Source organism: Chelonoidis abingdonii, chromosome 5, assembly GCF_003597395.2.
Source record: "Chelonoidis abingdonii isolate Lonesome George chromosome 5, CheloAbing_2.0, whole genome shotgun sequence".
Taxonomy (NCBI): domain Eukaryota; kingdom Metazoa; phylum Chordata; order Testudines; family Testudinidae; genus Chelonoidis; species Chelonoidis abingdonii.
In genome coordinates, this window is record NC_133773.1 from 140,977,338 (window position 1) to 140,995,844 (window position 18,507).

General features: G+C 46.3%; 2 protein-coding genes across 2 annotated transcripts in view; one reads left to right on the plus strand and one right to left on the minus strand.

Moving 5' to 3' along the window:
* Positions 1-18,507, plus strand: part of ATRN (attractin) — a 427,246-nt gene that overhangs the window by 328,048 nt on the left and 80,691 nt on the right. The window lies entirely within an intron of this gene.
* The window catches only part of GFRA4 (GDNF family receptor alpha 4), a 145,449-nt gene that overhangs the window by 11,402 nt on the left and 115,540 nt on the right, over positions 1-18,507 (minus strand). The window contains exon 4 of the mRNA XM_032765830.2: positions 10,693-11,038. Within this exon, the coding sequence (XP_032621721.1) occupies positions 10,693-11,038 (346 nt within the window). The remainder of the gene's footprint in view (positions 1-10,692; positions 11,039-18,507) is intronic.

An 18,507-nucleotide genomic window follows, 5' to 3' on the forward strand; every position in this document is an offset into this window, starting at 1 on the left:
CAGTATTCTGTCTTCTGACAGTGGCCAATGCCAAGTACTTCAGAGAGAATGAATAGAAGGCGGCAATTATCGAATGATCCAGCTCCAGTCACCGAGTCCCAGCTTCTGGCAGTCAGAGGCTAGGGACACCCAGAGCATGGGGTTGCATCCCTGACCATCTGGGCTAATAGCCATTGATGGACTCATCCTCCAGGAACTTCTCTAATTCTCTTTTTAACCCAGTTATAGTTTTGGCCTTCACAACATCCCCTGGCAACGAGTTCCAAGATGGACTGTGCATCACATGAAGAAATACTTTCTTTTGTTTGTTTTAAACCTACTGCCTATTAATTTCATTGGGTGACCCAAGGTTCTTGTGTTATGTGAAGGGGTAAATAACACTTTCTTATTAACTTTTTCTACACCATTCATGATTGCATTGAACTCTATCATATTCCCCCTGAATCATCTCTTTTCTGAGATAAACAGTCTCAGTTTTTTAAATCTCTCCTCATATGGCAACTGTTCCATGCCCCATATCATTTGTGTTGTCTTTCTCTATTCTTCATCCAATTCTAATAGTTCAGTGGTTTGAGCATTGAGGGATAGCTCAGCGGTTTGAGCATTTAATCCAGGGTTGTGAGTTTAATCCTTAAGGGGGACACTTGGGGATCTAGGGCAAAAATCAGTACGTGGTTCTGCTAGAACAGCACTGGTCCCAGGACAGATACTTCCTCTCTCTCCCAGCTGTTCACATTTCTCCACTTTGAAAACTGACCATTTATTCCTACCTGTTGTTTATTATCTTTTAATCAGTTACTGACACATGAAAGGACCTTTCCTCTTATCCTTCTTAATTTGCTTAAGAGCCTTTGGTGAGGAACTTTGGTCAAAGGCTTTCTGAAGGCCCAAGTACAGTATATCAACTGGATCACCCTGGTCCACATGACTGTTGACATCCTCAAAGAATTCTAATAGATTGGTGAGGCATGATTGTCCTTTACAAGAGCCGCTTGACTCGTCTCCCAACATATTGTGTTCATCTTTGTATGTCATAATTCTGTACTTTACTACCATTTCAACAAATTTTCCAGGTACTGAAGTTAGACTCACTGGCCTGTAATTGCCAGGATCGCCTCTGGAGCCTTTTAAAAAATATCCTCCAGTCATCTGGTACAGAAGCTGATTTAAGCAATAGATTAGTAGTTCTGCAATTTCATATTTGAGTTCCTTCAGAACTCTTGGGTAAATAGCATCTGGTCCTGGTTGTTGGGGGTGAAGGCATATTTAGGCCTGACAGAAACCTGCTGTGGATTTTAAGAGTCTGTTCTGATAATGTTTAAAGCATAAGCATAATTGCCTATGTGTAAGAAATTGCAGAATAATCGTGTTTGTGAGAAGAAGAGAAGATAAAGTAACTAAAAAGCTAGATGGATGGAATGGAATTGAAGGAAATTTGGTGGCCTGAGAAGGGACATAGTCATGGAAAAGGAGATAAAAGAGATGTAGGAACAGTATAAGGAGTTGGAGTTTTGGGAGCTTCAGCATTTGTTCATATGGATATCACAGTATTGTGGGAGGAAAATCAGAAAATGAGATTTTGGTTACAGAATCTGTTAAACTTAAATAAACAACAGAATGAGGCTATAGGGGAGGATTTAAAAGATATTCAGGACACTAGGATAACAGGACAGGTGTTTAGGGAAGTGGAAGCAGCAATCAATTAAATGGGAAAAATCCTGAACCAGCCTCACATATCAAAGGTGATTTACCTGTTCATGGGATGACACCAAAGGAAATTCAAGGTGGGGCAGTGCCTAGGTTCATAACAAAGAAGATGCTAGAACAATGGACAAAAACAGAAGGAGTAGCTTGATGCAGGGTTAGGTGCTGCTCAATGGTCTGTTATGCTGAGAAAAGACGCAAGCTTGATGAAACATGGATCCTTCCTATGGTGGTAGCAGTACCAGTGGCTACAGGACTAAGTGAGGCATTAAGAGTGAATAGTGCCCAGTCCATAGTTCATTGGAACCTACCATGGCAGGTTACATCTTAAAAGAACATGTTGCTCATCCTCAGATAGTGGTAAGGATTAGGAGGGAGAAGGAGGGTGGTCTGGAAAGCCCCAGACACTTCATGTTGTTCCAAGAGACGTGGTACCTGGTTATGTCATTGTGATGTATTGCAGAGTACATTGTTGACATGTGGGTTCACATGCTGGCAAAAAAAACCAAAATAGCACAGTTGGGATGAGGCAATGGGGACAAGGTCAAGCCAAGGTGGCAAAAGCTGGAGAAGGCAAATATTGTGTATCCTGGTAGGTCGGGCACTTCCAATATAGGACACAAACATATGATTGTGACTGGCCAATGTTCTGCTTAGATCCAAGAAAGCTTATTCGAACAGAGGACAAGGCAATTTTTCCAGTTCCCCAGCATGAGATCCACAATGTATCAGCCAGTGCCCCTCTGACTGGTTCTGTGCTAAACAGCTAAGCCAGTGGTCCCCAACCTTTTCGTCTGGCAGGCGCCAGATGAAGGACCATGGCAGCAGTCAAGAATCCGCAGAAATGCCACCGAATTTCAGTAGCAACGCCTCTGGATGACGTCGCTTGTCGGCAGCAAGCAGCATCATCCAGAGGTGTCGCCACCGAAATGCTGCCGAATTTCTGCAGCATTTCGGCAGATGCTCAACCGCCGGTCAGGACGTGGGCGCATTTAGATGCCCTCACAGGTGCCATGGCGCCCAAATGCACCGCATTGGGGACCCCTGAGTTAAGCAATGTCATACCACAATTGCATTAAATATGCAGGCCTTAATGGAAAGACATCCAGAATGTCTGTTGACCTTACGACAGGAAAGTCGAAATACTCAAAGTGACATAGGATCTGGTGGGAAATGGGCCATGGTAGGAGTTAGGAAACGATATTGGGGAAAATCCATGGGTATGCATGATACCAATGGGTTTTGTGTAAATCAAACTAGTAGTGGTGTTAATCGCATCCATTTAGAAGGATAGGAGCTTGGTTAGGCAGCTAGGAAGAGAAGAGATGTATACAAAATGCAGGCTTTGATGAAGCCTCGGAAAGGATTCTATGGCTTCTCAGTGGGAAGTCTTGGGAGCGAAGGCATATTTAGGTCTGCTGTGGATTTTAAGAGTCTGTGCTGATAACGTTTAATGGCATAAGCATAAGCAGAATTGCCTATGTGTAAGAAATCGCAGCATAATCATGTTTGTGAGAACAAGAAAAGAGAAAGTAACTAAAAAGCTAGAAATGACCAGTTTGAACTAACACTAAACCTGTACTGGTGGGGGAGGAGAGTTAACGTGGAAAGGAGAGACTAATACATAACAAAAGGTAACCAAGAGTTATAAATAAGTTTGTATAACAAAGGGAAATTGAAACCAAATTATCCAGTGCTGGAGGCAACTGTGATGAGATCGTTCCAATGAGTTTCCCATTGGTGAGAAACTGATCACTACTTGCTGAGTGTTTTGGCTTAATAAAGATTTGTTAGACCCTTCTGCTGAGTAAGTGAATCTCAGTCCAACACTAGTGGCTTATTACTGTTTAATTTTCCAATTTGCTCCAAAATCTTGTCTACTGACACCTCAACCTGGACCTCAGATTTGTTACCTAAAAAGAATGGTTCTGGTGTGGGAATCTCCCTCACATCCTCTACAGTGAAGGCAGATTAAAAGAATTCCTTTAGCTTCTCTGCAACAGCCTTCTCTTCCTTGAGTGCTCCTTTAGCACCTCAATTGTCCAGTGGCCCCACTATTTGGCAGGCATCCTGCTTCAGAGATACTTACTTTTTATTTTTATTTTTGCTGTTGGTTTTTGTGTCTTTTTCTAGCTGCTCTTCAAATTTTTTTTTGGCCTGCCTAATTATACGTTTACACTTGACTTGCCAGAGTTTATGGTCCTTTCTATTTATCTCAGTAGGATTTCACTTCCAATTCTTAAAAGATGTCTTTTTGTATCTAACTGGAGGTTTTGGGGGGCCCTTTTACTGTTTTGTTTGATTTGGGCTACGCATTTAGATTGAGCCTCTATTACGGTGCTTTTAAAAAGTTTGCAGGCATTTTACTTTTGTAACTGTTCTTTTTAATTTCCATTTAACTAGCTTCCTCATTTTTGTTTACTTCCCCCTTTCAAGGTTAAATGCTACTGTGGTGGGTTTCTTTGGCATTTTCCTCCGTACAAGGATGCTACATTTAACCATGTGATGGTTGCTATTACTGAGCAGTTCAGCTTCTTGGACCGGATCCCGTACGCCACTTAGGACTAAATCAAGAATTGCCTTTCTCCTTCCGGGTTCCAGGACTAAGTGCTCCATGAAGCTGTCATTAATGGTGTCTAGATATTTTCTCTCTCCATCCTGTCCTGAGGTGACATGTTTACCAGTCAATATGGGGATAGTTGAAATCCCCCATTATGATTGGGTATTCTGTTTTTGTAGCATCTCTAATCACCCTGAGAATTTTGCGATCACTATCAGCACGCTGGTCAGGTGGTCAGAAGTTTACTCCTACTGCTATACTCCTATTATTCAAGTATGGAATTTCTAGCCACAGAGATTCTATGGTACTCTTGGAATCATTTAAGTCAATTATTATATTTGACTCTATGCTTCCTTTCACATATAGTTGCTGCTGCCCTGCCAGGCTCAAGAAGGCAGGCTGGCAGGCAGGATTCCCCTGCCTCATAAAGCTACATCAGCTTCCATCAGCCTGAACTGCTGAAAATGGCCAAACAGCCCCATTTTTATGACAATCCAGACTCTTGTGTCAGGTGACCCTTCCCTTGCCAGCTTCCTCAGGTGAGCCGGGACCTTTGCCAGGTGACTTTACTGCCAAGGTGACCTCTCCCCTGACAAACTAGTTCTCCTGGATAGGAGCTCTCTTATTTTCTGCAGTGATTACATTTCCGTGGTTGATCGTTTTAAGTCAATGACACTCTTCTGTTGCTCTTTGGCCACCAGCTGGTGGAATTTCAGCCAGCTTGGGGGCAAACAGACAATAGAAAAGACAAAGGGCTGCACCTTCACAATGGAGTTTGCAGCCTCATAAAGGTACAGAGGTTCATAGTCTCCCACAGACGTCATAGATTGTCCAGCCAGATCCCCAGATTGTCACAGAAGGCCTATTGGATCATCCAGTCTAACTTTCCCCCTCCAGTCTGGCTGGTGCTGGATTGTCCTCTGAAGTCTAGTGCAGGGCTCTCAAACTTCTTCACTGTGGAAACGGTGTCTCATTAGAGAGATTGACTCATGGAGCAGTTTCCCCTCCCTGCCCTCCCTCGACCACCTCTCCTTCCAGTTTCAGCCACATACCATCCACAATAGTAGCAATACTGTCAAAGAGACTTATATGGCTTCCTATCCCCATGGTATCCGAGTCCCTGACAATCTTTAATGTGTTTATTCTCACACCATCCCTGTGAGGCATGGAAGTGCTATTAGCCCCATTATACAGGTGGGGAATTGAGGGCCAGGGACACTAAAGCCCAGATCCTCAAAGGTATTTAAGCATCTAACTCCCATCGGCTTGCCCAAGGTCACACAAGAAATCTGTGGCACAGGACGTCTGTGAAATGAATGCAGATCCCTTGGCTGAATACCACAAAGCTGCCCTGCCTTGAAAATGCTCCATGGGCCACAGTCCGAGCCTGTCTTCTAATATTTTATCAAGTGCAATCTAAATGTCGCAGTGTCACAGCCCAGAACTGGCCTCTACAAGAGGAAAAATGTGACTTAAATCGTACCCTCTCATTTATGCTGTCTGCTCTTTGAGACGAAGTCTCTCTTGCTTCTCCGTACGTACAGCACCTAGCACATTGGGCCCAAAGCCCTGCCTGAGGCTGCCAGACAAGACCGCAGCACAAATAACAATTGAATACTAGACTGCATGGATGGGTGGTGGAAGGAGATCCAGGCAATCCAACGGCTAAGGGGGTTTGAAGGCAGGAAAGAAAACTATATATAGACAGAGAGTTCTGCACCAGCAGTTCACAAGAAGGGGTGAATATCAACAGAGGGAAAATTACCTTTTGAAGTGCTAACGAGGCCCATCCCTTCCTGTCAACTCTTGGGAATGGCTCACATCCACTCTAATTGAATTGGCCTCATTAGCACTGACCCCCCACTCGGTAAGACAACTCCCATCTTTTCATGTGCTGTGTATTTATACTTGCTACTGTATTTTCCACTCCAGGCATCTGATGAAGTGGGGTCTAGCCCACGAAAGCTTATGCCCAAAGAAATGTGTTAGTCTCTAAGCTAGCATGTGGGTACACAAGGGTTGCTGACTACCCATATCACTTTGAATTCAAGGGGTTAAAGCTGGGTATAAAATGGGGTTAACCCAGTATTATTTTACTCTAAATGTTTCTGTAAAGAGCTGTGCTTTTGTTCATGGCTTTCGTTTTGGTTTCTGTGCCTTCTGCAGACTTTGACCAGATCTCGCATTTCCTCACTGCTTTGGACATTGGCTCCAGAGGATACATTTATTATTCCTTTGGAGATCAAGGAACTGGCTAATTAACAGCTGTGCTACTTTAAGGATGTATAATCATTCCCATCCTCCAGGAAATCAACACGTTTCCCTCTGCACCTCCCTTTCCCCACCAGCATTGCTTATCTGTGTTTCCCCAGGGGGCAATACTGCTAAATTTCAGATTGACTGGCCAGCTGTGTGAAATCCTATAGTACCTGGACTAATGGCTGCTGGCTCCCGTGGCTTTCCATCTTTCAGATAAAACTTAAGCCAGGGGGTCTAGCCACTCATTAAAATTCCTATGGTGCTTCTGGCAAAAATAAGGGGGCTCACCCCAGCCAAATTCCAATGTGGGGAATTATGTTCTGCTCTCCCTGAAGTTTCAATTGGAGAAATTATTTATCATTCCTCCTCTTTAAAAGCCAAGTGCTTGGCACTACTTCTGCAGACTGGTTAATGTGCTCTGCCCCAGAAAGAGCTGCAACAGGGTGGGTGAAGTGACTCTCTCTCTCTCTCTAAAATCTGTAAAGTTCTTTGAGAACCTTAGGGATGAAAATGGCTAATGAAAATAATAACTAACACACACACACGTGTTAACACACCTATGCACATGATTATAGTGTCCTGCATCTAAAAGCATTTTTGAAAACATCATTTCACCCTCCCCATACAGCCAGGAAAGAGACACCAACAGCCTCTTTTTAAATGATTTGTCCAAGAAGTCACTGGCAGAACTGGGAATAGAACCCAGGAGGACCAACGCCCAGTGTCCTGCTCCAACTACTAGACAGCACTGCCTCTCAGGAAATGGCTGGTGTTATATCACACACAAAGTACCAATGTTCTCTAAAGGGAGAATTTTACCCTTTACCCTGATGGCTCTTGACGGTAAAATTGGAATGTATCCATCTGATTGCTATCATTAATTATGTATAGTGCAGCAGTGCCCATATATGGACCGGGTGCTTTCAGCCATATGGGATGGCACAGTTCCTGCCCTGGAGAGTTCATTCATTCTCTAATGGCAGGTACTTTGCCACAAGGGCAAGATGCGAACCAGGAGGCTAGATGAACCGGGGTATGGGGGATAGAGGGTTATAGAAATTAGGTCACATGGTTAAATGGATGGTTGGCAGATGTCTTGTTACTAAATGTGTTCCCCATTAAGTACACAACTATCCCCACTAAAATCCCCTTCCAGCGCAAATAACAACATTTTGCGTTCATTTTATTTGCCTTCTAATTTCTGGGCCTTCGGAGTACACGGGTCGTATTTTCAAGCTTTTCTTTGCAGTCATGAAGGCTAGAGACCTTAATGAATGCTGAGATTCTCATGCAAGCTCTGGATTCCAGCAGATGGGGCTGTCCAAAAACCATCACTGGCAATACAATTGCAGGAGTTGGCAATGCTGAATTAGGGGACGGAAGTGGGTCCCCGCTCTGAAAAGGCTTGGGATGCCTTGTGTGAACCTCTTTGCCCTCCAGGGGTGTGGTTACGCTGCAGTCATGGGGTGTGATTACAGCTCAGAAGACATATCCAAGCTAGCTTAACCCAGCTAGCCCAGGTCCCAGGACAGTAGAACACCAGCATGTACTTCAACACTGGTGGAATCTCCTTCCTTAGAGGTTTCTAAGGTCAGGCTTGACAAAGCCCTGGCTGGGATGATTTAGTGGGGATTGGTCCTGCTTTAAGCAGAGGTTGGACTAGATGCCCTCCTGAGGTCCCTTCCAACCCTGATATTCTATGATTCTCTGTTCAAGCCTGCGCAGAACCTGGGGTAACTGGGCAGCTAATCCACCCTGAAACCTGTGGTGCTGCAGCTTCACTAGCTAGCTAGATTCAACGTCTACTCAAGGTTCGATCGCACCCCAGGCCTGAAGTGCAGACACATACAAAGCAGCAACTCTACCAAAGAGCTGGGGAAGGCATCTTGGAGCAGTGATAAAGCTTCTTTACAGAAGGCCGCTGTGGGAAGCCTGGCACACACCTGTCATAAACAGATAGCTAAGGGTTAATGTCTCTTTCACCTGGAAAGGGTTAACAAACAGGGAACCAAACACCTGACCAGAGGACCAATCAGGAAACAAGATACTTTCAAATCTCAAGGGAGGGAAGCCTTTGTTTGTGGTTTTTGGGTTTGTTTGTTGCTCTCTAGGCTCTGAGAGTGACCACACATACCTACAGCTCTAATCTTCTGTTCCAATTTTGTAAGTACAGTAGAAAAAAAATCACCGCCAGTGAGGTTCCCCACTGTCTGCGATTTGGGGGCATTTCATAAACGATAGCTAAGGGTTAATGTCTCTTTACCTGGAAAGGTTAACAAACAGGGAACACAACACCTGACCAGAGACCAATCAGGAAACAAGATACTTTCAAATCTCAAGGGAGGGAAGCCTTTGTTTGTGGTTTTTGGGTTTTGTTGTTCTCTCTAGGCTCTGAGAGTGACCACCCATACCTACAGGCTCTCTAATCTTCTGTTCCAATTTTGTAAGTACAAAGGTAGAAAGACGTTTAGTCTTTTTAATTGTTTTTCTGTATTTGCAACTGTGTATCTGCTGGTGGAGTTTTACTGTGTATTTGGTGAAAGTATTTAAATTGTATTTCGGCTGGAGAAAGCTTTCTTTCTATTGTCTATAAGCTGAAAAACCTGTAATATTTACCATCTAGATTACAGAGATAACTTTTACTTTTTTCTTTCTTTTTATTAAAACTTCCTTTTAATTCTGTTTGATTTTTTTCCCCCAGTTGAGGCTCAAGGGAATGAGTCTGTATTCACCAGGGAATTGGTGGGGGAAGGAGAAAGGGAGGAGGGAATCCCTTTGTCTAAATTCATGGAGCTTGAAACTGTATTGCCTCTGGTGAGGTGGAAAGCCTCTGGTTTAAGATTCAAGGAGTTTGGATCACAGTATCTTCCAGGGTAACCCGGGGGGGGAAAGCTTGATAGCACTAGCGAGGAAAGAGTTTACTTTACTTTCCTTGTGTTAAGATCCAGGGGGTCTGGATCTTGGGGGTCCCCAGGGAAGGTTTTGGGGAGACCAGAGTTTATCAGGCACTCAGAGTCCTGATTGGTGGCAGTGTATCAGATCTAAGCTGGTAATTAAGCTTAGAGAATTTCATGCTAGTATCTCATTTTCTGGATTCTAAGGTTCAGATTTGGGAAAGAATGCTATGACAACACCATACATCACATCCTCCCCAGCTAAACTTTTCTGAAGTTTTGTGGCTTTTAATAGAGGTTTCTGCAGAGAAATGACAAAGGTCCCAAAACCACCCCCCCCACACACAATTATTTTTGGCCCAGGAAAACTCAGTAGTTTCCCACTCTCCTTCTCTCTCTCACACACACACACAAACACATCCTATCCAGCCTCAGCCAGTTATTCCCCATTCTTCACATCAGCACCAGCAATGACAACATGTGAGTGCCGGCTCTGACGTCTCTTAGCAGGTTCATAAACAGATGCCTTGAGACACAGTCCGATCCTGCCAAGGACGTCTCAGTCAAGAGCCATTTCCTGTGACCATGTGCCTTCTCCCTTGCCAATGCTGCTAGGGTTAAAGGTGGGGCTGGAGATATGTGCAAGCCGCTGAACAGCCTTGCAGTCTGCCACAGTTCCTGAGGGCTCCCATCCCATTTGCTAGTGATGGTTACTGTGTGCACCTCTCCCCTATTATCCCTCTTGCTAAGCATCCGGTTCCCAGTGAGGCTCTTACTTCCTGTTTCCCTACACAGAGAGACAGTGATGCCTAGTGGGTAGACATGTGCCTAGCAGTCAGCAGGGCTGGGCACTGCTCCTTGATTCACTGCATAACCTTGGTTCCTCAGTTTACCCCTTAGTGGTAACAAAGCTCAAAGGCCTGCTGAGAGGCTTAGGAGGCAGCGCTTGTAAATTGCTTTGGGATCCTCGGAACAACAGGTGCAATTAATACAACCTGTTTTACTTCCCAGCTTTCCAGCTACAGTACCTGAGGCAAAAGGGGGATAATCCAAGGGATTTGCCTCAAGAATGCACCATGAGAATCTCACCCTACATTTGTCCCTGAGCTCCTCCGAGCCAACCCTTTGCTTTAGCCCCTGGAGCAGAGGATCTCACTTTAGGGCCAGCTTCCACAGTGGAGTCACTGAAAGGACTCTCCTCAGGCTTCAGTGGGTTGGACCAGGCCTTCCATGGGGTGGGGCTGACTGGGCCCCCCTGTGCTGCGTGAGTGTTACCTGCAGACATAGTTCTCCCGGCAGGAATCCAGGGGGGTCAGGCAGTTGGGCTTCTCCTTGGACTCGTAGGAGCAGGCGGGGACAATGGTCTGTCGGCGGCGCTCGGCGCAGGCCGTGTCGTCACAGGGGCAGAAGAGAAGCTCGTGCGTGTACTCAGGGGGCACGCGGTCAAAGAACTTGCGTAGGGCCTTGTGGCACTTGGAGCGGTTGCAGGTGTCGGCCCGGGCCAAGCGCCGGATGCAGAAGGAGACGTACTCTGTCCTCAGCCGCTGGCACATCTCATCCACGTTGCAGGCCTTGGCGGCGTCCAGACAGCGGTTCACCTGTGTCACCTCGTTCTCAGAACCTGCATGACCAGGAGACCCCAACAAAGCTTAGCAACGGCCATGGCAACACCAGCACCCGAGGGGCCTCGAGCCCTCGGAGGACAGCAGGGCTGCTCCATAGCTAACCCAGAGCCTGGGGAGCAAGAAGAGCTGGGATTCACCCTGGGGTTAATCATTTAGTCCTGACGATGCCGTTAGAAAACTAGCTCACTGAGCACGCGCTGTTCCAGGAAGGAGGGGGAGTTTCTGGTCACATGCCAGGTACGGGCCAGGTTAAGACTCTGGATTGAAGCAAATATCACTTCCCCAACTATGCTGAGAGCCCTTGTTCCCACTCAACACATCCCCCTCACTCTGATGTGGAAGCTGCATGTCACATCTGGAGGGTGAAGGAGCAGCTCCTGCTAGGGAGGCAGGGCTACTGGCAGAGAGGAGACGAGCGAGAAAGTGCCAATCAGCAGCAGGCGGGGGATGGACTGCTGGCTATCCCAGACTTGGCAATGCCAGCCCCCATGCTCCCCTCTGCTGCTGGCTATCCCTGACATGTGAGTTCCAGCTCCCCCCAGCTAGTCCCCGCTGATTATCCCTGACCTGGCAGTGCCAGATTCTTGACCCCTCCGGCTATCCTGGACCTTGCAGAGCCAGCTTCCCCAGCCTCTGCTGACAGTACCTTTCCTGGCACTGCCAGCTCTTCCAACTGGTGTAACATGTCATGGCTATGCATGCACGCCAGGCTTCTGCAAAATCATGTGCGTAACACCACAGACCATTCGGGAAACATTTTGCTCCCCCAGAACCCCACAAGTCTAAAGATTTGCCCTGTTCCAGGATCGCAAAGCATGAAGTAAGCCTCACAACTCCCCTGCGAGACAGGGAAGCACAACTGCCCCCCACCCCTAGATTGCAGAGGGGGACACCTAGGCACAGGGAGAGGGAACAAGTCACATAGCGAATCAGTGGCTGGCAGAGGTGGGAGTGGAACCCAGGCGTCCAGGCCCAAGCTGCATCCCAAGCCACGCTGCTTTCCCCAACAGGACAAATGAAGGCAGTCTGCAAATACTGTAAACTGGTCAGAAAGTGACCTCCTTAAGATTATTTGTCGCAACACTTTACACTCTGTGGCGCCTTTCAAGGGAGCACGTCCAGCTGCTTTCCAGATACTTTAATGAACTCTGCCCCTGCCAGCAGTGCTGTGTGGGATACTAGGGCACGGTGGGGCCTGATCCAGCGAGCACTGAAGATGCCTGTGAATGTCGGTGGGCATTGGATGCTGCCAGCAGTGGGTATCTGAGAAACAGCATGCAGCAGGATGCAGAGGAGTTCTTTACAAAGACTAGTGTTTCCTGCCCCTTCCTCAGAAGCATTGGGCCACTGTGGAGAGGGGATACTGGATTAGATGGACTTTAGGGCTGATTCAAGCTGGCAATTCCTCATCTAGAACCTACTGCCACTAAGACAAGTGCAAACATTCCATGTGGGTAAGCCAGTATTTCCCAAGTGTGGGCTGTGCCCCTGGGGTGGGGTGGGTCTCCCAGGACTGGCCAGGGCTGTGAGAGGCAGGCTTGTTATAGTGCAGTGCAAGGCACAATGGGAGCGTAATTGGTGTCATTTTCCCAAAGGGCAGCTCTAGCTGGATGAAATCTTTTGCCATGGACTCCAGTGAGGCCAGAATTCCCCCCCCCCATGACTGACCCCTATTTCTGTAACGGGCTTAACCAAAGCCCCAGTTTTCTGTGACTCTGTGCTAAAAATGCTATTTCAGACTATGGTGCCTTCCCTGGGAGTAATGCGTGGGGCTGGACTTTGCGGAGACTAGCAAGACCCCTTTTGTGGCACAGTAGCACTGAAAGGACCCATTCAGAATTACAGCCTCACTGTAGTGCAAGGTACTTAGACACCCTCATATCTGAGCACCTTCCCACTGTTAAATGTATTACTCCTCACCACACCCCCGTGAGGCAGGGCAGGATTATTATTCCCATTGTACAGATGGAAAACTGAGGCACAGAAAGACTTAGTGACTTGCCCAGGGTAACCCAGAGAGTCTGTGGCAGAGCAGAGATCTGTGCCCACATCTCCTGAGTCCCAAGCTAGCATCCAAACTGCTCAAGCATCCTTCCTCTCCCACCGGCTGTGAAACACACACCATGAAAGACAGTCCCTGCCCAATGCCCTCACAATTTAAACAGAATCAAGACCCAAAAGTGGATGCAGAATTCAACAGGGGTGGGGGAGATGGGAGCCTGACAGAGACAGGCCTGCAAGGTCACAAAGGTTCACCGAAAAGTGTGCAGATTAGAGGCACTAGAGTCTTTCATAAGACAAGAGGACAAGAGAGACAAGCAATAGGCCACCTGCCCAGCCGTTAGCTGGAGGATGGTGCCGCAGTTGGGATGACTTTGAGAAAGGTTCTGACAGAGGACAGGGTAGTGGCTGCATAAGTTGGTTCAGGGAAGGTTTCCCACGCTTGCAGGGCAGCATGGAAGATGTTGGCTTGTGGGAGAACAAGAGACATGTGAGTGAAAGGGGCTGCGGTGGCTGGCAGAATGAGGAGCGGGAGGTTGAGATGTATGGTAGGGTGGGAAGAAGCCAGCAGAGTATAGCCTTGAAAAGTGGAGAGTTTGCAGGAATTTGAGTGCAGATCAGTTACAGAAAGAATCTGTTTCTTTCCTGCCCCCCTCATCCGAGCGCAAGGGGGCTGCTTGGTGAGGTCAGGGGCAGGGCAATGCAGAGAGATATTTCTCTGGGCAGTACGTAACCAGACTGTGGGATTTGCAGCTTCCAAAGGTCAGAGGGTCAAAGAGTGGAGCTGGATTTAAAGAAAGGCTGGAGAATTTCATGAGCAGTGATAACATCCGTAGATAAACAACCTCAGCTAAGTTCATCTAACCCCATGCTACAGTGTCAAATCACCACCCAGGGGCCAGGAAGGAATTCTTGCTGCCTGTCTGGATTATTCTTCTGCCAGCTTTAGCCTCAGGTACTGCCCAGGATACTGGCTTGAATGGGCCCATTAATTCCCACTTGTAGAAGTACAGAGGTGAAATGCCCCAGGTCACACAGAGCTGCGAGCAGACCCCAGGAACCCTGACACCCAGCCACCGGATGTCTACTGGGATTCCATGGTGACCATATGCTCCACTGGACATCCCATAAACCCTGCTGCGCGGTTGCTAGGGAAGGCTTCTGGGACACTGCATACTCCAGCATTTGAGAGTGGAGGAAGCTCAGCCTTTACGACGTGCTCCCACCCTGGAAGCTGGGGAAGGGGCCACCCTGCATCACATATGAGTGGAGACAGGAACGACCACTCCCCCACCTCCTCAGACGTCATCGAAGGTCAAGGCTGGGGATGGACATGGGGCCCAGGGGAAAGGGGAGAGTTTGCTAGAGGTGGCAGAGGATGGAAGTCAAGCCCATGCAAACCACAGTGACCCAGGTCCGGGAAAGTTGCTGGCTCTGGGCGGGGTCACAACCTGAGCCCACCCTGATTTCAGGTGTTGTAGCCATACATCCTAGCCGATAGGAGCCAAACCTGGTGGTGATTTGAGTCATCTCCATTGGGAATTGCACTGTTCTGAGGACTTACTGAAGTTTGCAGACCAGTAGCAGCACAAGGCTTTCTGATGGTGTGTGTGCGAGCGAGCTTAGTTTCCAACATGGAGACTGTGCTTCAAGGCTGCTTCGGAGGACTTTCACCAGTGTGACCAAACTAACATCATGGAAACAACTGGAGGGCTGTGAATGCTACATGATTGTAATTGTCCAGGAGCTACAGCGAAGAGAAAGGTGAATGACTGAAGAAGCCAATGTTCAAGAACAAGCCACTGGAGGATGTTATCAGTCAAGGCCTACAGAGGATTTGGTGGACTGATGGGGCCTACTTTGCAAAGAGCAGATAACTGACTGGGGCACCTAGGCACTGTGATAATATAAATTACAAATAATAATAATATTCCCCAGCCTGAGATCAATCATTGGAAGAAAAGTCAGAGCAAATCCAATGCCTTTCAAACCTTGATGTCTCTACCAGGAAATGCAGAGTCAGTGCATTTCCACTCAATTCTAAAGGGTGTGACTGCATTAACCTCAGCAAAACCACCCTTGATGTACACCAGTGCAAGTAAAGAGCAGAATCTCAAGTAAAGAATGTCTCAGTGACTAGCAATCTGGATAGAAGAGTGCACAAAGCAATGCCATTACTCCCGCAAGGAAGGTCAACAGACGCACAAAGCCATGAAGGAGAATGCTTCAAAATACTAATACTGTGGTTACTTGGGACTAACACTGTCTTGGAAAGGAAAGGAGAGATCTTGGAAATCAGATAAAAATCACATTATCTGCAAATATTAGGGATCGGTGAGGGGGAAAAATATCCATATCTTCCTGATTTTGACGTTAAATTACTTGATTGAAGCATGCAAGATGATTCCTTTTATACAGGAGAATCCCTGCTAGGAGTGGTCAGGCGATTCATCTGAGACTTCACAAATCTCCTTATGTGATAAAAGAGATAAAGTGAGATTCCTTCTGGCTGCAAAGAAAAAGAATTTGAAGACAAATTTTTTCATCTCTGTCAACTTGAGACTCGAAGCAGGAGGGACTTTATGCCAATTAGAGAAGATTTTATGGAGGAATAAGCCAAGTCTCTTGCTAAATTTAGGATGCAATATCAAGACAAAAAAACTCTTTGGTGAGTCATTGAAACCAGCCACTCCTTATCTGAAAAATATTGAAGAGGTCAATTTCAATCTTGCTGTGAATTGCAAGATGACCTGAGAGAACAATTGACTGTGATACTTTGCTTTCTCTTGAAGCTATGCAATATCCCTGATGTTAGCTGAATTGTTTTGGCCTACAATGTTTAACTTGAATAAAAAGTTTAACTTTGAGTTATAATGATGTTGAAGGGGTTTTTTTTGTTTTGGTGGACGCACCTTTTGCTGTAGATATACTATGGCGTAGACTTGTTTAACAATACATAGAGATGAGCCTTGTTATGCCATTTTACACTACCCACAGTTTGGGGTATAGCAAACACTATATTATTCTTGCAGTCTATGGCCTGGTCTATAATGGAGAGGGAAAATCGATCTAAGTTACACAACTTTAGCTACGTGAATAATGTAGCTGACGTCAACATACTTAGATCTACCTACTGCGGTGTTTTCACTCTCCTGTTAAATCCGCCTGTGCCTCTTGCCCTGGTGGAATACCGGAGTCGATGGGAGAGTGCTTGGCGGTTGATTTATTGCGTCTAGACTAGACTTGATAAATCAACCCCCGCTGGATTGATCGCTGCCCGTCAATCCAACGGGTAACATAGACAAGCCCTAAATCTCATTTTGAATATGCTAGCTTTCTCCTCCACCCACAGAACAATGTAGGACACACTTTTAAAATCACCGCTATAATTAGAGTAGACAGATGTAATTACATTTGTATGTTTTTTAGTGGCCATAATACATTATTTATGTAAAATCTGGTTAAAAATATCTGGTGATATGACTCTGCCCTGAGGTATTGTAATGATATATGCTGCAGCATGTTCCTTTGCATTTTAGTAGTAGGTTGGCAGGAGTGGTGAGGTCCCAGAGTAGACCAGGCCCCTGCTGTGCTAGGTGCTGCACAGACACATAGTGAGAAGCAGATCTATGCTATGACTAATGGTATCACCAGGGAGTAATACAAGTAAAAATGTAAAAACCCGAGACAGGTTTTTCAATACCTCTTTGATACAGATTTGGGTTCTGAATCCTTCATTACTGGTCTTCTGTTCTGAGTCTGGTTTTCTTTGCTACCCATCCAGTTTCATCCCACTTTCAAAAAAATGGCAAGGCATTGACCATGCATAAAAATCCCAGTGTACTGAGAGTCTACTTATATGGGAGAGAGCCCCATAGGACTCATCATGGAACTGGCAAACTACTGAACAAGGATTCTGTCCTGAACTGCTTCCACGTGCGCTTCACTTCTCACATGGGAGTAACCAAAGTGGAGCCAATCAGGGTATTTGCCTGTGCAAATTAAGCACATGCGTTAATGTTTGCGGCATTGGTGTCTCAGTTAGTACCATCGACAATATTAGCTGTTCCTGCTACAGTGCCTCACAGCCCTGATCCAGGGGCAACAGAAGCTTCCTAAAAGTGTGGAGGGAGCCACCAGTGCCAAAACTGTGGTCCTGTCCCTGCACCTCCCCTTTCCTCGAGGTCCCGCCCCTTCCCCCAAGGCCCTGCTCCCACACCCTTGTGGCATTACGTCCCATATTCTTCATAGTAAAATTATTACAAAATGAGTATGGCATAATTATGATGTATTTTGTATAAGATAGGTCATGTGACATATCATTGAAAAGGTTATGATTTACTGAATGTGATTATCCTATTTGTAGGCATGTCTCATTTCTGTATCTGAAGTTAGGAATATTGTCTATGCATCTATTACAAATGTGTTTACGTTTACACCTGGGGAATGCCCATTAGACAGAATGCAATCAGTCTAGATGGCTGGCTGGGAAGGGCCATCAGGGAACCCAGTAGGAAACTCCCACTGGGAAACCTTCCTGAGGACGTTACCAACAGCCTCCGAGTTATGGCTGCTATGGCTCTACAGACATGTGACCAAGTCACCTGGTACTGGACTCCATCATAATATTAGTGTTTTTCCACTGACCAGGCATGGGAATCAAACTGGGAGATAAAGGGTTCCCACCACATGCCAAAGCTATTGAAGGCAGTGGCGTGACATCATTGTGATTCGTTCTTCACTGACTTCCCGCCCAAGAAAGAAGGTTGCTGGAAACACCTAAGAAACAAAAGACTGAACTAGGGGAGAAGGGCTGAACTCAGGCTAAAGAGTTTTCTAGCCTGTGAAAGGAATAACTGGAGTTTTAAGCTGCAAGCAAGTGTAGCTTGCCCTCAAGGATCTCTGAAATCTGCATAAAATAACATTTAGGGTGAGAATTTGCTACTTATAACCAATTTCTTTAGTATATTAAGCTTAGATTGCATTTTGTTTATTTGCTAGGTAATCTGCTTTGAACTGTTTGCTATCCCTCATAATCACTTAAAATCTTTTGTAGTTAATAAACTTGGGGGTTTTTTTGGTCTAAAACCAGTGTGTGGAATTCATAACTGCGGGGGCACAAAGCTGTTGCATGTCTTTCTCCACATTGAGGGAGGGGGCGAATTTCATGAACTTATGCTGTACCGATCTCTGTGCAGCGCAAGAGGGTACAATTTTGGGGTTTACTCTCAAGGGGGGGTGCACTTGGGTAACTGGGAAGTTCCTTAGCTGAGCCCTGCCAAGCAGAGCTGATCTCAGCATCTGTGTGTAGTGGCAGCTTGGTATGTCCGCACCTGTACGTGTGCTGGTAAAGTGCAATCTGAAGCCTGGGGGAGGGTTTGGCAGACTGCACAGCCGTGCAGTGTAAAGGGAGCCCAGACTGGTGAGTCAGGCAGGCTCAGAGGTACCCCAGTTCCAAGTGAAA